Here is a 24,553-nt window from a genome sequence, read left to right on the forward strand (position 1 = left end):
TGAATTATTGATGCGTCTTTTCTTATAGTATGATTATAATGCGCCTGCCTCTTGGACACACTTTATGGGCTGTCCACCAATGCTCTCTTGAACTCTGACCATGATGCTGATTTTAACTGCCTTTTCTTTCTTTCTTTCTTTCTTTCTTATTTAGTGCTTATTATATTACAAACTAGAAAACAACAGAGATGAGTAAACAACAACAATAAAAACAATTAACAAACAAAAACATAAACAAAGATATATAGCTGTAATTCTCCACTCCCTACAAAAGCAATCCAGTTCACTAAAATGCAATGTCGAAATGCAAATCAACCCATACGTTCGTTTTCCACTTGTAATATTGTCCATATATAGCATTACTCTTCCACTTGTCCGGTCAAAGTATTGTGCAAGTCACTTGTTAATATTAACCATTTAATATGTATCAGTTCCTCAAAGACTCTAGCTTAACAGTAGTCCTTATGAGATAGATTCCTATCCATTTTCTATTCTTCAATATTTACATATTCCTTTATTCCTTTAAAAAAACCACTCCCTTTTCAACTACTGTCAGCTCTCCGTTTTCGCGGGGGATCCGTTCCAGGGACACACACCCGCAAAAACAGAGACTCACCTATATTCAAGCCTCATAAGCTTGAATGGGGCTCATGCGCTCGAGCACGCAGAGGATGCATGCTGTGGGGATGCACCCCATTGAAAATAATGGAGGTCGCCACTCTGTGAATATTCACAACCATGGACCTCAAGTCTGCGAGAAAGGAGGGGCGACTGTACATGTTTGAATCATCATCACAGGAACAATTCCTGGCTAAATTTGGATAAATAGAGGAGTGAACGCAGGTTGCCTGATAAAGGTTCGGTGGCCACTGTTGCTGGTTTCTGCTTGCCGCAAATGTCAAAACATTGATTCCTTGTCTTTCTTTCCTCTGCCTTAATCCAGCAAACCTCCAGGAGTCCAGCGTAAGAACCAAGATGGGTACCAGTCCATAGCCAGGTATTAAGCCTCAAAGGGATGCTTTAGAACCCTCACTGGGCTCCATGTCTCATGCTCTCTTTGGGCCCTGATTCATCCTAGGGATCACCCCAAGTATTGAGCAGGAGAAAACAAGCTTGCTCCATCCTCAATATGACATCAGGGCAGCTGGTGCACTCTTGAGGTCACTGCAGTGGTAAATTTGCTCTAACCTAGATGGATTATCAATGAGGCACCTGAAGCAAATCTCCCAGGCTCCTTCTTGGCTAAAGGCCCCATATATTTATCTGTTTATCTATTTATGATCACAATATTTTTTAAAAAAATTGGATTGCACATTTCCTTGCACACTTTGTTGCATGCTGGGTTATGGCTATTACTGGCTGACATCCAACTGAACAGTTACAAATGTGTAAAATGGATGTGCGCAAGACTTGGAAGAGATCTCAGAGGTCATCTGGCCCAACCTCCTTTTGACATGAAGGAAAATACAATTCAGGCCTTCCCGATGATAGATGGCCATCCAGCCTCGGTTTAAAAACCTCCAAAGAAGGAGACTCCACCAGCCTCTGAGGCAACAGCATCTTCCACTGTTGAACAGTTCTTACTCTTAGGAAGCTCTTCCTAATGTTTAGTTGGAATCTCTTTTCCTGTAGTTTGAATGCAGGCCCTGTTTTCTGGAGCAGCAGAAAACAAGTTTGCTCCATCCTCAATGCGATTCTAGGCTGCATCAACAGAAGTATAGTGTTTAGATCAAGGGAAGTAATAGTGCCACTCTATTCCGCTTTGGTCAGGCCCCACCTGGAATAATCCAGTGTTCAGTTCTGGGCATCAAAATTCAAGAAGGATGTTGAGAAACTGGAGCATCTCCAGAGGAGGGAAACCAAAATGGAGAAGGGTCTAGAAGCCATAATGTCCTTTGAGGAGAGACTTAGGTTGCTGGGGATGTTTAACCTGGCAAAGAGAAGGTTAAGAGTTGATATGACAGCCCTGTTGAAATATTTGAAGGGATGCCATATTGAGGAGGGAGCAAGCTTGTGTTCTGCTGCTCCAGAGAATAAGACACGGAACAGAATGGATGCAAGCTCCAGGAAAGGAGATTCCACCTCAACATTAGGAGGAATATCCTGACAGTTAGGGCTGTTCGACAGTGGAACAAACTGCCTCAATGGAGTTTGATGGGTCTCCCTCCTTGGAGGTCTTTAAGCAGAGGCTGGATGGCTGTCTGTCAATGGGGATGCTTTGACTGAGAGTTCCTGCATGGCAGAAAGGGGTTGGACTGGATGGCCCTTGCGGTCTCTTCCAACTGTATGATTCTATGATTCTAATACGACACCCCTTCAAATACTTAAACAGGGCTATCATATCACATTCACAATTGTCCAATATTCATGTTTATGATTGTGGCATAATTGCCATGATCACAAATGTGCCCCTGCAAACCTACCTTAACAGCCAGCAGCTGCACCAAGCAATGGAGGTCTGTTCTGCTGGAGGTCAAAGGGGACATTTGTGATGACATTTTTAGCCCCTTTCCTTAGATGAGAGGGGGCTAGAGAGGCCATCTTGCAGCTCCCCATTTTCCAGCCAAACAGCCCTTTGTTGCCTGGCGCAGGTGCTGGCTGTTAAGATTGGCTTGTGGGCAGTTGGGTCAGCATACAATATATAGTTATGTGCTTTTAATTCTATGTATGCAAAGGGCTCTTGCAGCACAGTGGAGACTAACTGTGGGAAAGATGTTGTAGGAGACGTTTTTGTAAATTTGATTTGCATCCTCAGCTGCATGAAAAGAAGTCAAAATGTGTCTGAAGAAATAGACCAAGTCTATGAAAGCTTATGCTACAACTTCTTTCACACAAACCATGTTCAAGGGTAGCTGTGTTGGCTATGCAGCAAAGTATAATAACATCCAAAATCCACAAAACAGCAAAAGCTTGCATTGTGTATTTTGTACATTTTGGTTGGTCCAATAAACTTATCACTGTTGTGGATTTTGGATGTTATTGTACTTCTTATAAACAAAGATATAGCCGTGTTAGTCTGTAGAATCTTGTAGCACCTTTGAGACTCACTGAAAGAAATAAATTGGCAGCATGAGCTTTCATAGACTTCAGTCTACTTCCTAGGATGCATTTGGACTTCTTAGATACAGTCTCAAAGGTTCCCTTTGCATACTGATATCCCAGACTAACATATCTATATCTCTGTTAACTACATGTGTGAAAGAAGATCTCAACCACCATCATAGTTATATTCAGTTACATCCCTTCTTTCCCCCTGAAATGGGGGCTCAAGGTGGCTTACCAATTTACCCAAAGTCCAATATAGTTAAAACATATTGAAAAGGCAAGCTTAAAAGGGGATTAAACTATTGACAACAGTAAAAAAAAACAACCCAGTTTAGACATACAATCAAAATGTTGAAAAGCATTTTACAATACAGCCCTTTAAAAACCATCAGCATGCAAAAAGCTGGTTGTGATAAAGCAAGTCTTTGCCTACGGATGGAAGGATAGCAAGGAGGAAGCCATTCAGATCTTCCCAGGAAGGGAATTCAGCATTTTGGGTCCTGTATTGGAGACAAGATACTATACACAAAATGAATAAATAAAGTAAACCAGGCCTTTATAGTTCAGACTAAAACCCAGAATGGAGGCACCTTCCCCATGGACATGGAAGCCACACGATTAGCATGGAGCAAATGTTCCTCCTCTATACATCTGATGGTCACAGTTCTTTTCCAAGGTAGCCAATTCACAGTAAATGGGAAGGGCAGGGTTTCTGCATGATGGGCCCTAGAGTCCATTTGCTATGGAGAGCTAATGGCCTGGTGGGAAGACTGTTGCCCTTGGTGCTCATATTTATTATGGTTTCTCCTTCCATTCTCCATCCATTCCTGCAACAGCGAGGACCATGGAGACTCCAGGTACATGTGCACCCTCTCGAATTCAGCTCCTTTCCTTTTCCATCCTCTTCCTTGTGTGAGTTCATGTGACTGAAGTAGGATTGAGGGATAAGGGTGTCCATCCCAGATTCCACCTTGAGCCACAGCATGGGATGGACAACAGTATCCCTTGAGTTTTAAAAAATACAATGGCCATGCTGGCTGGGGATGATGGTGCCTGTAGTTCAAGAGCTTGGAAGGGCAGCCAATGGAAGAAAGGCTAAATTAAAGCTTACAGGTAAAATCATAGGCCCAAATCCTGGTGTTGGTGGTATCATCATGCTCAACCTCATGACACCTTCTCCCCGTAGCTGGTAGTCCCAGCTACATTAGACCTATAGAATCAGGGGGCATTGCACAAATGTGGACTCACCATTCAATGACTGATTCAATAGGGTCTTAATCTTGTTGGGACTGACCAAGCGGATTCTGATTATAGCATCGGAAGATCTCTCTCACGGCCATATAGTCTGACCCTCTGCAAGTTCAGGAAATCCCATGCTAAAACATCCCTGAATGACAGCTATACTTTGGGGTCCACTGACTTAGCTTGGTCTGGGAAGACCACCAATAACTGTGTGTGCATCTCTGTCTAGTATCCAAGGAACTGGTGCATGGGGGGGGGGGGTTGTCTTCTGACCATGAGTAGAACATCTGAGGTTCTTGGAGGGCCAGCATAGCCAAAGAAATGAGACCCTCCTCCGTTGTGGAAATGAGATGAGAGGAGTTGTCAGCCCAATCCCAGCCACACCTCCTGCAAAGAGAAGGAGCTGGTGAGCAGGTTTGCAGGCCCCTGTTTTAAAGAACTACAAGGTCCAAAGGAATCTTGTAGCACCTTTGAGACTAATTGAACAAAATATATTGTAGTGTAGGCTTTGGTAGACTTGGTCTACTTCTTTAAGAGTAGACCAAGTCTACAAAAGCTTCTGCTTCAACGCTTTTTGCTCAGTTAACTCTCAAAAGGTGCTACAAGATCCCTTTGTATACTGCTATTCCAGACTAATGCAGTGATATCTACGAACTCTACAAGGTCCAAAATTACTTGAGATTGAGCCATTTTATGGCCTTTTCTCATCCTCCCTTTTAGGCATCTGAGATGATACAGTTGGGCCAAAGGTTTGTGCTTATACGTACATCGGCCTGAAGCCTGTTGGTAGTGGTGGTACCATCATGATCATCATCAATATCATCTGACCTTTTCGCCATTTCAGGACTCAACGTAGCTGGTAGTCCTGGCTACAGTAGACCTATTGAATCAGTGGGCATTACACAAATGTGGACTCACCATTCAAGAAAGGGTTCAATAAGATCTTAATCTTATTGGGAACTAACCAAGAGGATTCTGATCAGTGGTTTTCATACGCATAAAGTGCTTCATATGCATATGCCAGTCACTGATTTTCATGTGCATAAAGCGGGGAATCCACTCCAGGCTTTAAAGGAGCTATCCAAGGTGCTGGACATATTTCAGGAATACTGTTCAGCACTCTGGACAGCTCCTTTGAAATTCAGTAAAGCCTGGGTTGCATCCACACTGCAGATTTAATGCAGTCTGACACCGCTTTAAATCCCATGGCTCCATGCTATAGAATCCTGGGATTTGTAGTTTTGTGTGATGTGTAGCCTTCTTGAGTGACACAATAAACTACAAATCCCTGGATTCCATAGGTTGGAGCCATGACTGTTAAAGCACTATCAAGCTGCATTTATTGTGCAGTGTGGCAGCAACCCTGGAATGGGTTTGCCACCAGGCATCACTAATACTTATGTTTTTGGAAGGGCATTATCCTAACAAAACTACATTATAAATAGAAACATTCTATTGAATAGAAGCTGCCTCTCAACATAAATCATTTTAATCAATTTTCAAAGAGCCTGGCACCCATCAGTGATCCTTGTGTCCTGTCTTGCCGTCACCTCTTTCAGGAGCAGAAATAAATTTTGCAAATCGGGGGGAAAGGAGCATAAATTATGGAAAATTAGACAAGCTTGTGCCGATTGAGTGAATTTGCATTGTGTACGAAGCATGCAAACTTTGTTTGTGTTGTGGCCTTTCTGTCCCTCCCTGCTGAGTTCAGATGTTGTTTAAAATCTCTCTTTGGGTGCATCTACACTGTAGAAATAATGCAGTTTGATACTACTTTAAGTGCTGTAGCTCCTATGGAATCCTGGGATTTGTGGTTTTACAAGGTCTTTAGCCTTCTTTGCTAAAGAGTGCTGGTGCCTCACAAAACTACAAAATGCTAGGATTCCATAGGATGGAACCATAGAAGTTAAAGAGGTGCCAAACTACATTATTTCTACAGTGTAGATGCGCCCTTTGAATGTATACTCTTGCTCCCTTTCTACTTCCAATCTGTTTGCTGTGGTTTTCTGATCAAAATATCCTTTTATCATCTACGTATTAAATTATGTCTAATCCTCCCCTACATCCTTCGGTCTTCGGGTAGAGTACAATAAAATCCATTTAAAAAAAAATTACAGTGTGGAACAATAAAAGATCATTTGCAGTCTCCAAACACAATACACAAATTAAAATTAAGTGTACAAAGTGGAGAAAATAATTTGACTCCATATGGTGAATTTTATGGCAGGGCTGGGAATCATCCATCTTTGAGAGGTTGATGGATTGCATTTTCCAGCAGTCAAAGCCAAGGATAGAGAATGCTGGGAGATGCAGTCCAGTAACTTTAGGATGTCTGCATGGTTTCCATCCCTGCTTTATGGGGCAAAGGGAGTTGCATAGTCCATGTTCAAGAGGGAGGTTTTTGTTGCTGAAGCCAAACTGAATCATTTAACCTTTTATATTTTCAGAGATAAGGCTAAAGGGAAGGAGAAAAAACATCTCCATTTGCCGTTCAGGTATTGCGATGCTTCTAACACTGCCTTCTTAATGATCAATTCCAACTTAAGTTTCTAGTCCCTAAGCACAAAACTCCACTTTTTAAACCCCATTTATGAACAGCTTGAAGGTTTCTCTCTGTTTTGTGGTCAATGGTGGGAATCAGATTTCTAAACTGAAATCTGATTTATCTTCCGGTGATAATGAGAAAATACATTTCCCCTCCTTGTTGTTGTCAGCCTCCGGAAGAATTTGTGAAACCAATTCTTGTGCTTATCAATACACAACATTTAAAATTACACTAACTCCTGCCTTGCGGCACCAGTTTTTCAAAGCTAGAGACACGTGATTTGAATCTTTGTGTTGCAATCTGTGTCTCCTTTGTGTCTCTGTGTGTATCACAAAGACAACAGAAACATACATTCTGCATAAATTTTGTGCAAACAGATGGCAGAGGGCGAGATGTAAATGTCTCATTTTTGCTGGAAGCAAGATCTCTCATGAAAGCTTGTTTTGCTGAGATATGTCTGTTGCAGAAGTGTATCTATGGAGTTGGCAAAACACTGGCACTGCCCACCAAATGAAAATATTATCCCTTCCCCATGAAATCTTTCTTCAGTCCCAATTTCTGGCATAGCAGAGAGTTTTAAGGCTCCTCTATTTACTCTGTCTGCATTCCCTTTTCTTTGGATGCTTAAACTCTGGAGACTGAAGGAAAATTTGGAAGGGGGGCAAAAATCTTATTTAGGGGAGCAATGCCCTCATCCGACTCTCCTGGCCTGTTGTAGCCATAAATATAAACTCTATTCTGCTTTGGTCAGGCCTCACCTGGAATACTGGAAGGGATCCCAAGGGCCACCCAGTCCAAGCCCCTTCTTCTTTCATGCAGGAAGAGATAAAATCCTAGAGGTGGAAGAAGGGACTTCCAAGGGCCACCCAGTCCAAGCCCCTTCTGCCATGTAGGAATACATAGAACTGTAGAGTTGGAAGAGACAGTCCAACCTCATTCTGCCATGCAGAATTAGATAAAATCCTAAATGAGATAAAACCCAGAATCCTAGAGTTGGAAGAGACTCCAAGGGCCATCCAGTCCAACCCCATTCTGCCATGCAAGAACTCAAAGCATCCCCCGACAGATGGCCATACAATCCAAGCCCTCCCTGTGAGAGATGGCCACCCAGCCTCTGCTTAAAAACCTCCAAAGAAGGACAATCCACCATTCTCCAAGGCAGCAGTGTCTTCCACCGTTGAACAGCTCTTATGGTCAGAAGGTTCTTTCTAATATTTAGGTGGAATCTCATTCCCTGTAGTTTGAATCCATTGCTCTGTGTCCTTGTCTCTGGAGCAGCAGAAGAAAAGCTTGCTCCCTCCTCAATGTGACACCCCTTCAAATATTTAAACATGGCCCTCATGTTGTCATCCCTTAACCTTTCTTTTCTCCAGGCTAAACATACCCAGCTCCCTTGGTTTCCTGTGTCAGGGGAGTGGTGAATCCATGCCAGTCTGTAGTCCAAACTTCATAGGAGTTTATTTGAGGAGCTATGTTCAGCAGCACGGATAACACCTTTACATTTTACACTGAGTGGATTTATTGCCCCATTGACATGCAGCCCACCAAATGAGAGCAGGGGAAAGAAGCCAACATGGTCCAATGGTTAGAGCTCGATTGGGACTTGAAGGATCCAGGTTCCCATCTCCATTGACCCATTACACTCATTGCCTGTTTTCAGCCAGGCAGGCTTTCTGTCTTAATCTACCTTGCATGGTTGTTGTGAAAATAAAATAGGAAGAAAAGGTGAAACTGTGTGTATGTGAGAAGGTGGAATTCAACATAACAGGTTGTGTTTATTTGCTTGATGGTCACTTTATGAAGAATCGTCCTCAGTCTCATGAATTTTTGATTTTTAATCTTGTTTTTCCCTTCCCCTTTTCTCCCTGAATGGCTGCCCAACCATTTCAGCAAAGGCAAGGACAAGACTCACAAGTAGGTTGTGGTTGTGGGTTTTTTTCACTGCCTCTTTTTCTATTGGACCTCTCTTTCTCCGTCTGCCTCTTCAGCTTCGTCCTTCTTCAGAATGAGCTTCATGGAAGGATAGGAACATATTATTATTATTATTATCATCATCATCATCATCATCATCTCCTTTCCCCTAAATTGGGACTCAGAGGAGCAGAACAACAAAGTAATCTCTGCAAATGTAATCCTCTCTCAGCCATGGAAACCCAATGGCTGGCCTTGGGCAAGTCACACTCTCTCAGCCTCAAAGGATGCCAAGAGCACAGAGACACCGGAGAGGGCATTTGAATCTTTGTGGTACAATCTGTATATCCTTTGTGCATGTGAGTGTGTGTGTGTATATATCACAAAGAGGACACATGCATAAATTCTGCAAAATTTTGTGCAACAGATGGTAAAGAGTGAAATGTTGATGTTGCATTTTTTTTTTGCTGGAAGCAAGATCTCTCCTGAAACCTTGTTTTGCTGAGATACGCCTGTTGCCAAAGTATAGCTATGGAGTGGGCAAAATAATGGCACTGCCCTCCCAAATGAAAATATCATCCCTTCCTTCCTGAAATCATTCTTTAATCCCCAAATTTCTGGCATTCCAGAGAGTGAGGCAAAATTTAAGGCTATTCTATTTGTCTTGAGCTTGGACTGGATGACCTCTTGAGATCTCTTCTAACTCTGTGATTCTATGATACAGTGTAGATGCACCCTCAGTTATAATGTACACTTGTCCCTCCACATTCGCTGGGTTTAGGGTCACAGGACCCCCAATGTGGAAAAACCACAAATAACAAAACCACAATGTTTTCACCTGAGAGAACACCTCTCTAGGAATCTCTAGGTCCTCCAATGCAACTCTGTGGTCAACATCTGCCAGATGTTTACCATAGAATAATGCTGGAGGAACTACAGATGCCTTGTGGAGTGTCCTCTCGAGTGTATTTTGGAAACCCACACAAACCAAAGATGGGCATAATGTGACCTGTGGGTAGCATTCGGCCCCCAGGACTACCTTTTGTGGTTCCTGAAGCTTCCCATCTGTCCTCCAAATCTTCCTCCATCCTCCCCAAATTAGCATAATTTTTGGATGATCTTTGCCCCAAATCACAAAGAAACCCCCTCTGTATCCTAGAATCCCACCACACAACTCCTTGTTCTGCTCTGCAGTCCCTCTCCAAATGGAGACAATGTGGCTGATTTGGGGTGGTATGGCCTATGGGGAGTTGCCCACCCCTGGAGTGAACTATGGCTACCAGATTCTCCCAGGAAAAGAACTACGGGAACAAAAGCTCCCTGGCATTTTGAGCCCTGTCCCATCAGCCACACATGAAGGACTGAGACCCTTAAAAAGATAACCCCTCCCCTCATAATGCATTCCTGTCCATTATGAAGCCAGATTAAGCTGTGAATAATTCATCGGCAACCCGCAATCTGATCCGGGCTGAGCATCCACCCGGAATGGAGGCAGAACAGCAACTTTGCAGTCTCGCTTCCATCTCTTTCAGTCCGAACCCCACGGCCCATGAACCTCGAGATCTGTTTTCTTTTTCCAAACACTGATTCCGGGGTCACAGGTAGAAAAGGCCAGGGAATCCCAGATACCTCAAAAGTGGTGGCTCCCTAACCAAATCAGGCACATTTCTGGCCATGTATGTGCCTTGGGAGGGAGGGTGAGCGGCATCTTTGGTGGCTCCTGGAATGGTGTGCCATCCAAGCTCAGATGTTCTCATCCAATATTCACGAAGGGGAAGGTATCAGTTCTCCACCGTCGCATCTGTCCGGCTTCCCGTCTGCACTATTGCTTCCCTCTCCACGACATTAATTTTTGAGGGTGGCAGGGGGAAAAAGAGAGCACCAAGGCCTGGTTTAATGCCCCCCAAGAGCCTGAAAACAGGGTGGGAAAAGGTGACGGATCAGGGACACTTTGCTCCACCTTGAGACCAGGAACCCTGCTTGGCTAATCTGCCCCCTGCCCACCCATTGCTACTGGGATGGGAATTGGGAGACATCGATAAGGTCTCTGAATCTGCCTTACCTGGGACAGGTAAGCGATTGCCTTGGTGTGTTGGTCTTTAGCATGTTGGTGCATGGTGCTTGTGAGGTGACAGAGCATAACAAGGTCATGGGCAAGAACAGCTGGGGTGCATTTGCCTTTTGTGTGACCTAGAGTCTTGACTGAGAGTCAGCCTGTTTTCAGAAGGCATTTGATCGAGTTGTGGCGAATGGTGGCTTCCATGTCAGAGGGATGGTCAATCCAGTTTCAACCCATGGCAACCACCAGCCTCCACTGAATGCACAAGGGCTAATTGTTTCCAAGTGTTTCTTTGCTTCCCAAATTGCCATCCCCATGAATAGTACTTACTCCTTAAGGGTTGGGTACCAGGGACCAAAACGCAAATAATATTTATTATGCTAGAGGCACCATTTAAGTGCTGTGGAATAACTGGTGGGATGGATGTTTGGCTGCGGTGGTGGTTCTGTGGGGTGCTTGATTTTATCCCGGAGGAATGACCTGAACATTCATGAAGGCTCATGGGAGAACCCTGTTGTGTGACTGTACCACGTTTAGAATGCCACGTCGTAAAAGATAGCTTGTGAACAGGAGTCCCTTGGCTCCAGATCTCCCCATAGATGGAAGGGGACAAAACCAAAGGAGAGAAATAATTTAACAGGATACTTCTCATGCTCAAGACCTGCCCTTTTTGTGCCCGGTTTTCACCCGGTTATGGCTGGTGTAAGTGCCCCTATTGTCCATCTCAACTCAGTTGCGTGACTCATAGGTGGCCACTTGGGGTCAACAATAGAGGAGCATGGAATCAGATGACTGGTAGTATGGAAGGAAGTTGTGTGGCCAACACCTTATTGCTGTAGACCCATTGGCTCCATGGGGTTTGCCAATGTGTTGACTTTCCATTCAGCTCCTCCTCCTCCTTCTTTGGAGGTCTTTAAACAGAGGCTGGATGGCCATCTGTCAGGTATGCCTTGATTGAGAGTTCCTGCATGGCAGATTGGGGTTGGACTGGATGGCCCTTGCAGTCTCTTCCAACTCTATGATTCTAGGATTTTATGAACAGTGGATCCACTGTTTACTCTAGCTGAGATTACACCTTGCGCCTTAAAAGACTTTATATTCATGCCCAGCAGGGAGATGGATTAGATACCTTTATGGTCTCCTCCAACTCGATGATTCTATGTGAGCAGAAGAGAAAATTGGAGCAGGCAGGCACAGCTTGTCTCAAGTGTGGAGAAATTACATCAACTATCTATCTTTCCATCCTCTTTCTCTCTCTCGCTCTCTCATCTGGTTATAGCAATAGCAAGTACCTTTCTGTACTGCTTATCATTGCACCTAAGCACCCTCTCAGCAGTTTACAATGTCTTTATCTATATCACCTCCAGCCCACAGGTAGAAGCAATTAATTTTTTAAAAAATATTTTAAACACACATTTTGTTGTTTATTGTTGTGTGCCTTCAAGTCATTCCCGACCTATGACCTGTGGCGAACTTAGCGTGGGGTTTTCATGGCAAGAGTTGTTTCAGAGGAGGTGTGCATGCTTTCCCCGAGGCTGAGAGCATGTAGCGTTCCCAGGGTCACCCAGTGGGTTTAATGGCCAAAGAGCCGCAATCCAACTCCCAAACCATTATGCCACGCTGGCTCTCGTAAAAACTTATTACAATACTCTTTTTAAAAACATCTTTTAAAAACAGTCTAAAAACAGAATTCTTGAATAGTTAAAACAGAGCAATCCAAGCACTAAAGGCCATGCAGAACAGCACTATGTTACCTGATCACATGAAAGCTTAAAAGCGATGGGCCAGCCTAGCCTCCTTGGGCAGGGAGTTCCAAAGTTGAGGTGCTGCTACAGAAAAAGCCCTGTAATGCATACATTCCAGCCTCAGAAAAGTCTTTCCTTTCCAATTTAAATGTACATAAGCCAAGATTCCCAGAGTAGATCTTTGGGCTCACTACTCGGAGTTTTCCAAAGACCGACTTCCCCACTTGGCAAGCCCTACCTTCCCACACTTACATGCATTTTAAAAACAATTTAAGAGCATTTTGTGGCTTCCTGCAGCTGCTTTCTACCTTCATGAACTCAGATGCCCCCTCCCTTCTTCTCAAATTTAAAAGGAATGTTAATAATTCATCCATTAATTAGCTTTTCATTATGCGTCAGTCAGAGGCCTGCATAGCGATCTCACATTTCAAAGTCCAATTAAAAACATAGTCCTGGATGTTGGACAATGTAGTAGCTGAACCACATTAAAAGAACCACTTATGCTTCCCTAGCTTGTTTTCTGCTGCTCCAGAGAAAATAGGACATGAAACCCCTCCAGGAAAAGAGATTCCACCTCAACATTAGGAAGACTTTCCTGTTCAACTGTGGAAGATTCTCCTTTGGAGATTGTGGTGGCATCTCCTTCTTTGGAGGTTTTTAGACAGAGGCTGGATGGCCATCTGTCAGGGATGGTTTGACTGTGATTTCCTGCATGGCAGAATGGGGTTGGACTAGATGGCCCTTGGGGTCTCTTCCAGTTCTATGATTCTATAACTTCCAAAGTGCCCCATCCAGCCAGTTAGCATTCTGGCTGCAGCATTATTATTATTATTATTATTATTATTATTATTATTATTATTATTATTATTCTGGACCAGTTTCCAAAGGCAGCCCCCATAGAACATGATACAGTAGTCCAGATGGGATGTACTCAAGGCATCACTAGAGTTGGTGTCTCCCAGTGCGGTAACTCATGGTGTCACACACAGACACTCAGTGACCTCCTCCTGTTGCAGTATGGCATTGATGCTCTGTCTATGTAACTGGAAGGAGGAGCTGCATTGATGATCTCTGTGGTCACTTGGTCAGTGTGACTGTGAAGAGGTCACTTCCCATCGCCTCCTATTCTGCCAGAAGTTAAGAATGTAGGACTCTTTGTTCTGAGGTCTCTCTTCTCTCTTCATCACCATCCAAGATGGATTCAGCTACTAGGCTGTTATTCTAAAGATGTATTTTTCTTCTTCTTACTTGCATGCATGGAGATCAGCTTTAGGGATCTCTTTGCCACAGTATAGTTTTCCGTACTGATTTTATCTAGAACCTAGATGTCTTATTTTTACCTTACTTGGATATCCTGCTTATTTACCATAAGCCCAGATATAAACTGATGGAGTAGATACTGCTGTTGCGATTAACATATAAATACCGAATTTACTATATATCGACCCAGACTTTTCTAACATCTCCTCCCATCCCACACCAAGACAGAATGCTTACTCATGTTTTTTTAAATACTAATTTAAAACACTAATAAATTGTAGTTCCTTTATATCACTGAATGTAATGGTAATAGCTGTAGAATCATAGAATCGTAGAGTTGGAAGCTACTAGCAACATTAAAAACTGCAACTTTAAATTGTGATATCATACGCACAGAATAAATGTACATAGTTTTGTGTGGTTAATGTGAAATTTTGGTAAAAATGTGATGTTTTTAAAGAAAATTGAGAAAAAAATTAAAATAAATAAAATTGTATTTTTTTAAAAAAAAAACCCTAAAATTTAATTTTTAAAGAAAAGCTGGGCATCGGTTTCCCTTTCTCCTCCGACTGAGACTCACCCCACGCACCCCATTTCTTCAGCATGCAGGCGAATGCCACAGCCCATTTCTGCCCAAATGCAGATGTTTGAGGAGCATTGGTGTCACTCCTTTTTAGGGTGTCATCTGGTGTGACCCATGCCCCTGCACCCCTCAAGTGATGCCACTGCTCAAAGCATGTGTCATCATGGCCAGATCTGATTTCCAAAGAAAGGGACACAATTGGTGCACTAGTTTTACCTGTGCAAATGCAAATGCACTCCTGGCCATTGCTGAAACCTGGGCATCCAGGATTATAACTGAATCCAGAAGAACAGCCACAGTGTGAGGCTGAGATTTCAGGATGCCTCATTTTAAGAAGGATGATTCTGACTCACAGCGACTCTGGAGTTGAGACACTTTCAAGACCTTCTCTCCTCCACTGCTCTGCTCAGGTCCTGCAAATTCATGCCCATAACCTCCTTAACAGAGTCCATCCATCTGGCATGTAGCTTCCTTTATCTTCCGTCTTCTCCAGCATTATTGTCTTTTCTAGAAATCCGCACCTTCGCATTATGTGGTCAAAGTACAACAGCCTCAGTTTCATCATCTTGGCTTCCAGGGAGAGTCCAGGCTTGATCTGCTCCAGGACCCATTTGTCCATCTTTTTAGCTGTCCATGGGATCCGCAGCACTCTTCTCCAGCTCCGCATCTCAAATGAATCGATTTTCCTCTGATCTGCTTTCTTCACTGTCCTTTCTAGCTGTCGCATTTGTAGAACTTAAAGTCATTACAAAAATGGGTGCAGGACGTAATACGATAGCAAACAAAGTTCATAGGTCTCACCCATTGGAAGCTGGTGTTCTTTCATCACTGACCATATGTTTGTGTATTGCGGGACCGCCATAATGCAAAGATATTACAGTGTGGATTGACATTTTCATGCTAGCAGTGTGCATTCCCCCTTTAATGATACAAGAGGGTGGTCTCAAGCATTGTGAGATGGCACCGTGATAGTAAAGTGGCATCAAGCCGTAGTGTACATATAGTCATGGCTCAATCCAACAGCATCCTGGGATTTGTAGTTTGATGGTGAGATACAGTATGTGGCAACTTCTCCTTTCACACAACACATTTATAGCACTATGATGGTTAGGATTTGACAATCAAAGTTCCTGCCAAGTGTGTCAGTCATTTAGGCTTGCCTGTTGTGTTTTACATTACTGGATGATGGGATATGTCATACTGGTGATGCCAGGTAGAAGGAAATGGTTATCTGTCCTGAGGATAGCAAGTTAGTCAATGTGAAGGAGCAGTTAACCAAGGTCAGTTCCATAGGAATACCTAACAACAACAACAACAACAACACAGTTGACCCTCCTTATCCATGGATTCTTTATCCATGGATTCAAGCATCCATGGTTTTATATATATATATATATATATATATATATATATATATATATATTCCGAAAAGCAAACGATGTGGCCATTTTATATAAGGGACACCATTTTATTATCCATTGTGTTTAATGGGACTTGAGCACCTATAGATTTTGGTACCCACAGTGCATCTTGGGACCAAACTGCAGTGGATAACAATGGCCCACTGTATTATTATTATTATATTTATATTTACCGTATATTATTATTATTATTATTATTATTATTATTATTATCCTGCTTTTTCCTGAATATTGGGAAGCAAACTTGCAAGGGAAAGCAATGGGGCGGTAGGAGAAAGGAGATATTTTGCTTTTATGACAAACTGGGTCTGAGTGCATAAAAAGTTTGCATCACTTTGTGTTTTTATTCTACTGTGTAACCAAATGGTCTCAGTCCCAACAATATCACCTTGCTGGGAACTTTGGCTTCTGAATAAATCTTGCTGCTTTTCACTGAAAATTGTGGGCTTCTGAGTCAGTGTTTGCCAGAATATGGCAATGCTTCCACTTTAACTGCCATGGCAACATCCCATGGGCTTCTGGGATTTGTAATTTGATGGTGAAATATATTATTATTATTATTGTTGTTATTATTATTATTATTATTTATTTACATCGTGCTGTAGATTTACAAATATATGGCCTATTCTGCTAGAAAGTTCCTCTGATTCTGTAATTCACAGGAAGTTTCACACATCACCGTTGTAACACCATGATCCCTCTTTAACTGCCATGGCTCTGCCCCAGAGCTCTGGTACCCCATCAAACTACAAATCCCAGAATTCCATAGGATGCATGGCAGTTAATGTCGAGTCATAATGGTAAAACTGGTAAATTTGTCGGTACCTTGAGTCCCTATAGTGGGAGAAAGGTGGGGCATAAGAGATAATAATAATAATAATAATAATAATAATAATAATAATAATAATAATAATACTAGGCAGTGTGAAAGGGACCCATGATAGTGGGTGGACTTGGAGGTTATTTGGAAACCCTGACCCAAATGTTTTGGACTTCAGCTTCCAGAAAACCCATGGGAATTGCTTAGGAAATCTGGGGGTTGAAGCCCCAAAGCTCTGGAAGACCAGGGTTTCAAAACTTCTGGACTAGAGCTATTTAGCAGAGTTTCCTCTCCAAACTACAAATCCCAGGATTCCAGAGAAAGGAGCCGTGACAGTTAAATTGCAATCATGGGCCTGTTACAGACTGCCAAAATAAAGCTGCTTCGGGTCTCTTTGGAGGTATGCTGTTTAAATGATGCATGCACCCTAAGAATCCGGAAGCTGCACCAAAGATGCACTCCAGTGCTTAGGAATGGAGTGTGGCTTTGGCGCAACCTCCGGACTCTTAGGACCCATGCATCATTTAAACAGCATACCTCCAAAGAGACCTGAAGCAGCTTTATTTTGGCAGTCTGTAACAGGCCATGGTGCTATCAACTGTAATGTAGACGCACCTCCAACCACAACCAGGTCCAAGTCCAAGCATTTGCTCATGTTTACTTCTTTACTTCTATTCTCTCATTCCCCAGTTCTCTCCTCTTTCAGAGATCATAAGCTCTCCTTGGAATAATGATCTGACCTCTTTCTTTTTCTTATGCTGCAAAGAAACAAACAGTGCCCATAATGTGCCTGTTTTTCTTAACAGAGCCGGGAAAGGAGTCTTTTCAGCCATGAAGCTGGGCAAAGCGCGCCACCCCAAAGACGACCATCACAGGAAACAAGGTAAATAGATGCTTAAATATACATTTTGCCACGCCTGGTCTCCTCATTGCACCGGTGCCAGTTTCTGGAATTGAAAGCCATCCCAAGGGAAAAAGCGTCCCTGGGTTAGAAGATCTGGAGCTGCCGAATTTCGTTCAGTGCAGATTTTGATAAGAACATATTCACCTTTCCTTAATTGTAATGCAGCTATTTGCTGATGTACACACACACACACACACAATACAATAATATTGTTGGTATTCAGAAGATAGATAGATATAATACATATGACAGACTTCCTTCTTGTCTTCCCGTGAACTAAGAAATATTTGTTACTTTTACCTGTACCTCGCATTAATACCTAAATGATTCCAATTACGCCATCTATGTTTATTTGGTTTCTTATCTATCATAATCTTTAACTGTCCACTAAAATAGCTTTCTGCAGTCATCTCCTTTGTTCTCAAAAGATTCTTAGTCTTCCTCATAATACAAAACTGGTTCTTATCATTATTTTTGCCTTTCCCTTTAAACTGAGTAATACTCTAATACTCAAAGGTCCACTTCTGTAAGGAGTAGAGGCTGTACCTCCAGGGATTTCGGAGACCTGAATAGCCCCCAAAGAAGGTCAGTTGGTGATAAGGCCAAAATGCATTGGGCTTTTTATTATAACTAAATGTTTTTGGCCCTCGTATAGCATGCGATGGGGACTTTGGCCTGGTACAGACTGGCGCAAAGCGTTGACCTGGGAATGGTTTTAGGGCTCAAGATCAACTCAAGGGTGGTTAACAACAACAACAGAGATACCTCCCAGTGTCTTGGTTCAATACTCAAGCTGTGCTCTCAATAATTTCTTTATTTCAAATGAAGTTGTGTGCCTTACGGGGGTTTCTGACTTACAATGGCATACAAGGTGTTTCTGAGGCTGAGAGTGTGTGACTTGCCAAAAGTCACCCCTCGGCCTCATTCCCACTTGCAAAAAAAGCGGTTTGCAATCCAAATTGATGGATGGATTTGACAGCGGAGCGTGGTTCCCACTACATTTGCATTTTTCCCTGTAAAACAACCCTCTTGTGGTTCACATTCACAAATGAATTGGTTCAAAATGGACCCGCTCCAGCCGGCCGAAGGGCAAATTTAAATCGATTTAAATCGATTCCAATCCTCATCTGGTTCACATCTGGATCAATGTATCCAAAAAGACACAGAAAGTAGTAGCATAAAAAAGATGTGGGTTAAATGGGTCTAGCGCATGGCCCCCCTCGCTTAATCACTTTAATGAATCGATTTAAGTGGGAACCAGGGTCATTTGAACGAATTCAAACCGATTTGCAATCCGGTTTAAAAGGTAGTGGGAATCAGGCCAAGGATTCTCTTCCTTTTGCCTTTTTTTACTGTTCAGCTTTCACAACTGTACATTAGAGATCATAAACACTATGGCACAGATGGCACCTTAAATACAGTGGCACGGATGATTCTGACTTTGGCATTTCACGGTGTATCTTTACACTTGGGGGATAAATTGTATAATGCAGTGCAATGATCTATGGGGAAAATGCACACATTAGCAAAATGCGTACAAAACATTCTATGGTCTGTGTCAAAAGAAGCACGATAAGAAGGAAGCTGCTTTCAAAAGAGAGGCATATATTCTGCATGCAAAAAGCGCAGCCAGAAGGGGTTGTGTTGGGAGAAATTTGTATGAAAAACCACGCAATATATTCACGCACACTTTTTAGAAAGAAAAGTGCTAAACTGTTCCAGGAAGCCAGAATGAATAGCACTTCTTGTATCCTGGAAGCAGCAGCCTCTCCCTCTCTTTCATTTTCACTCTAGTAGGCCATCTTTCTCACATTCCTCGCCTTTCAGAAGCTCTTGTTTCCTGTGCAAAAAAGGATCCCTATGCCAGCAGGATGGCACACTATTCCAATGATCAAAATAGGATATACGTTAAAGAATGCACACAAATAAGGCAATGCATGCATCTATACCCTTTACTCCTTCTCCTCAATTTTCTTCTCTTTCTTTTCTTCCTCCTTTTTCCTTTTCTTCATCTTCACTCTCCACTTCCATTTCTTTATCTTCTTCCTTCTTTTCTTCCTTCTCATACATCTTCTTTTTTATCTCATCCTTTCTCCCATTTCCTCTTCTTTGTTCTCAATTAACTGATGTCCCACCTTTTTCCTTAAACAGATCCAAAGTGGCTTCTCCTCTTTTTTCCAATCCTCCTCCTCTTTCTTTGTCTCCTCCTCTTTTCCTCTTCATCATCTTCCTTCTCCTCTCCTCTTTCTTTTCCTCCTCTTGTTCATATTCCCCTCTTCTTCTTTCACATTGATCTTCCTTTTCCTCATTTCATCCTTTTTAACACTTCCCCTTCTTTCATCTTATTTCATTAATTACATATCATCCAATCTTTTCCCCTAAATAGTATCCAAGACAGATTCTGCTCTGCTTCTCTCTCTTTCCTTCATTCCTTCTCCTTTTCCTCTTGTTCATTTTCTCTGTTGGAACAATGGATTTGAAAAGAGATTAATTGAGACGTGGTACTATAAAAAGGCTTTATCTATAAATACTTAATTGGGGTAACAATATATGCAACAGATTCATACAAAACCCATATATACAAAAGATACAAAATAAACCATAGTAATAGTGACAAACATAATAATAGCAAATAGCAAATAACAATGCAAACTATATACCACTACAGTGTGCCCTTACTTTATGTGGGGGATCCATTCCGGACTCCCCCGCCTAAAGCAAATACCGCCTATGCTCGAGCCCCATTTAAATGAATGAGGCTTGTGTACATGGCGGTATGGCAATGCACGCGCACCATGGGCACACACCTCATTCGTCCCTATGGGACGCGCTGCTGAAAGCCGCGTATGACGCAAGCACACTGTACAATCAAATAACACAAGTATAATGCAACAGAAAAGAAAGCTATGAACAGAGTGAGCAAAAGAGGGAGAGAGGAAGGCCCACTACAAAGCTAGCCTTATTAAGGCTCAGAGGTTGGTCAGAGCTATGCATATACAGCTGGAGGTCATCTGTGTTCCCAGTAGCTCTCCATTAACCCTGTAATGGCTATTAGCCCTATAATGGCTCAAGTGTAGAGCTTGTTACTATTCCAACATTATCTTCCTTCTCCTTCTCCTCCTTTTTCTTTTTCCTCCTCTTCCTTGTCTTTCTTTCTTCCCTTTTTCTTCCTCCTCCACCGCTTCCTCTTCCTCCTGCATTCTTTCTTCTTCTTTGTTCTTCTCCTCTTCTTTGTCTCCTCCTTTCCCTTCTTCTTTTCTCCTCATCCTCCTTCTTCCTTCTCATCACTCTCCTCCATCCCTCCCTCCCTCCCTCATCCTCTTCCTTCTTTCCTTTCCTTTTCTCCTTCCTTGCTTCCAAGGCTCAATCCCATTAAGCGTGACCTTCACTGCCTGCTTGTCCCTTGCCTCTCCCTTTCCAGATGAACCTGCCATCCTGGAAGCAGAAGACCTGGACCGCAAAGCCATGCGGCTCGGAGGCGGCCTGGACCCAGACACCATCTCCTTGGCCTCCGTCACAGCTGTCACCACCAATGTCTCCAATAAGAGGTAAGGAGCACTGTAAGATGGCACCTGGGCAGGAGTCCAAGTTGAAACACTCCAGAAGTTGATTCTCCATGTACACTTTTATTTCAGTGGATTGAATTTGTATCCCATTCCATCTAAAGGGCATTGAAACAGCTAACAGTGGCTTACATTCCATTGTTCATCTCATCTAGAGTAGAAAAGAGAGTAAAGAACATTTAAAGCATCCTGCAAATAAAGCGAAAATGGCGAGTAACTGCAAGAATTATAATCACACGCAATTGCGCAAATAAAGTAACATTGGAACTGCATTGTCGCTGAAATCCTGAAAGTAAAAGCATCACGTTAATGCTTCTTTCTGACTACTTTAATGGTGGGTTTTGTGAAACGTCCTGTGAAATTGTTCACATAATTACGCGATTTTCCCGGGATATTCACAGGATAAACTCCTAATCTCCTTCGTGTGATAAACTGTCTAGTTTGCATCTACATTGTAGAAATAATGCAATTCGGCACCACCTTTACTGCCTTGGCTCCATCCTACAGTTGGCAATCCCACCTCGATCCACCTGGGAGAGGCGGGAAAATATAAATAAAATTATTATTATTATTATTATTATTATTATTATTATTATTATGCCTGTGATTTGTAGTTTTGCGAGACACTAGCACTTTTGGGCAGCAGACAAGACTTAAGAGCATGTGAAGCTACAAATCCTAGATTTCCCTAGGATGGAGCAAGAGCACTTAAGTTGGTGCCAAACTGCATTATTTCTACCGTGCAGATGCAGCCCTACTTTGCAGGCTTGTTAAAAGGTGTATTTGCATACAGTGATGTATATCTACCAATATGTAGGCTAAACCCTTTGTTGTTGTTATTATTGTTGTTGTTGTTGTTGTTGTTGTTGTTGTTATTATTATTATTATTATTATTTCTTCTTCAAGGTCAAAGCCTGATATCAAAATGGAGCCCAGCGCAGGAAGACCAATGGATTACCAGGTCAGATGCTTCCATTTTTCTTTAGTTCCTTTTTGAACGGAGAGTTTTCCTAAAAGCCTCTTCCACTTTAAGATCCCTTCTTCCACCCCCTCAATCAAGTTTTGTGGTAGAAATGAGATTCTACAGACCTTTTCTATGAAGGCTGTGTGTCTTAGCCATAGAAAAAAAATTTGAGAGTGTGTCTCATGATTTATTCCCTTTTCTTCTAGTTTGTATGAATGCATCCCTTATTTTCCCTGTCCCAGGAACAAGCTTGGTTAAAATTTTGTCCAGGGTAGCTTTTTAACCAAAGGCCAAGGCCAGCTTTCAGCATCTTCTGCAACCACAAAGACATGTTTTCCAGCTACCTGAGAAAATGCTGCCAGTGATATCCATTATAATCTATCAAAAACACTGATAGCGCAGGTTTATGTGTATCTACTCAAAAGTACACTTTATGGTGTCCAATGTAGCTTTCTCCCGGATACAGCCTGAGTTTCTCCAGACAAGTGTGGACCCAAGAGGTTCATGATTGCTTGTTTTTTTTAAAATACTTTTTATTAATTATAACAATATTAAAAAAGGGAAAAAATGCATTTCTGTCCCCCACTAAGACAGACCAGAGTCCAAACAGAATGGGGTCCCTGAGCCACAAACTTATGGGACCCTCTAATGTAATATACCAATGTTGCCAAGTCACTTCTGCAAAAGCTAGCTAATTTGAGGGAGGTTTTGTCTATAGGATAGGTGTTAGTTGGTCATGGACAGCCTCCTTTAAGGTAAACGGTAATTCCCTAGCTGAGTAACCCATTCCCAGTCCCTTGGTCTCCTAGGGAATGAGATGTGCTGTACAACCTTCACAGTGTCACCTTGTTCCTCTGTGGTTTTCTGGGCATGTTTAGCCTGGAGAAGAGAAGGTTAAGAGGGGACATGATAACCCTGTGGAAGAGATGCCACATTGAGGATGGAGCAAGCTTGTTTTCTGCTGCTCCAGAGATTAGGACCCAATGGAGTAATGGATGCAAGCTACAGGAAAAGAGGTTCCCTCTAAACATTAGGAGGAACGTCCTGACAGTAAGAGAACATTGGAAGACGCTGCCTTTGGAGGCTTTTCAACAGAGGCTGGATGGCCATCAGTCACAGGGAGGACTTTGGGAGTGCCTTCCTGCATGGCAGAAGGACATTGACTTGGATGGCCCTTGGGATCTCCTTCAACTCTATCATTCTATGATTCTGGAAGAAATTTCCTGGCACCAAGGAGTAATTTAAAAGTTATCCAAGTATTTTTCTGGGTTAGCCCATGCAAAGCCTTGCTAGTTTCCCTATCAGAATGAAGACTACAGTCAGCCCTCCGTTTTCATAGGGGACACATTCCAGACTCCCTGCGAAAATGGAGATTCAGCAATATTCAAGCCCCATAGGCTTGAATGGGGCATGTGCCCACAAGCACGCACAGCGCACACGCTGCAGGGGCATGCTCCATTGGAAATAATGGAGGTCGCCCCTCCGTGAATATTCAAAAACTATGGACCCCAAGTCCATGAGAAAGGAGGGGTGACTCTATTTTGAAAAAGACTAGATATAAAGAGTTGAGCTGAATGGATTTAACGCTGTTGAGACAGTGAAATGGTATATAAATCAGAAGTCAAGAATATTGAGCTAAACAAGTGTTCCATGAAACCAGAGGAAATTAGGAGGAGATTAAAGCAGTTGCTTCTTAATTTATTTCTACAATTAATTTTCCTGTATGTATAAAGAAGTACGTGTTACTTTGGAATAAGCTTAAGTTGCTAATTCGAATGTGTTTATACGTGTTTTAATAATTAAAAAAAAAACTATAAAAAAAGGAATGAAGACTATTTTACATGTTACATATGCGACACTGTCCATGTGCACAGTGTGCACATATCACACACATACAAATGTTTGTGAGAGTCTGTGCGGCTGTGTTCATTCTTGATTTGTACCCAGGTGTAAGAATCTGTCTGGATCAAGGGTACAGCTGTATACATTTGTGTGAATAGACTGGAAGGAGGTCTTGACATCTTCAGTGATGGTGCCTGCGTTCTGCCTTCTTCCTAACTAGGTCAGCATCACGGTCATTGAGGCACGGCAGCTGGTGGGATTAAACATGGACCCTGTGGTGTGCGTGGAGGTGGGCGATGAGAAGAAATACACATCTATGAAGGAATCGACCAACTGCCCCTACTATAATGAGGTGAGAGCCACCATTGCATCTCCTGACCTCTCAGGTCCTCCTTGAAAGGCCCATGATCCAAAAAATCCAGGAGGTTTAGAGAAGGGGCCTTTCCTTCATGATGATGTATCTCTTCCATGGCTTCATGGTTCCCTTGTTGCAACTGCAATGTGCTATCAATGTGGCATCTCACAATCCAGAAAACACGCAGGGGGAGCTGCCTTGGCCATTTAGCAAATTCAACCAAAACTCCACCAAACAGTGATACCATTATTGGCCAACCGAAATGCACAAGATACTTGTTGCAAGCTTTGGAAG

At 42.6% G+C, this 24,553-nt stretch overlaps 1 protein-coding gene across 15 annotated transcripts in view; it reads left to right on the forward strand.

Moving 5' to 3' along the window:
• OTOF (otoferlin) overlaps positions 1–24,553 on the forward strand; it is a 198,113-nt gene that overhangs the window by 92,651 nt on the left and 80,909 nt on the right. For all 15 annotated transcript variants that reach the window (XM_089528705.1, XM_089528704.1, XM_089528703.1 and 12 more), the window contains exons 6-9: positions 17,438–17,514; positions 20,957–21,083; positions 22,005–22,059; positions 24,125–24,256. In XM_089528705.1, the coding sequence (XP_089384831.1) occupies positions 17,438–17,514; positions 20,957–21,083; positions 22,005–22,059; positions 24,125–24,256 (391 nt within the window). The remainder of the gene's footprint in view (positions 1–17,437; positions 17,515–20,956; positions 21,084–22,004; positions 22,060–24,124; positions 24,257–24,553) is intronic.

This window comes from Sceloporus occidentalis, unplaced genomic scaffold, assembly GCF_023333645.1.
Source record: "Sceloporus occidentalis isolate IW3139 unplaced genomic scaffold, rSceOcc1.0.p SCAF_6, whole genome shotgun sequence".
In the NCBI taxonomy this organism is placed as follows: domain Eukaryota; kingdom Metazoa; phylum Chordata; class Lepidosauria; order Squamata; family Phrynosomatidae; genus Sceloporus; species Sceloporus occidentalis.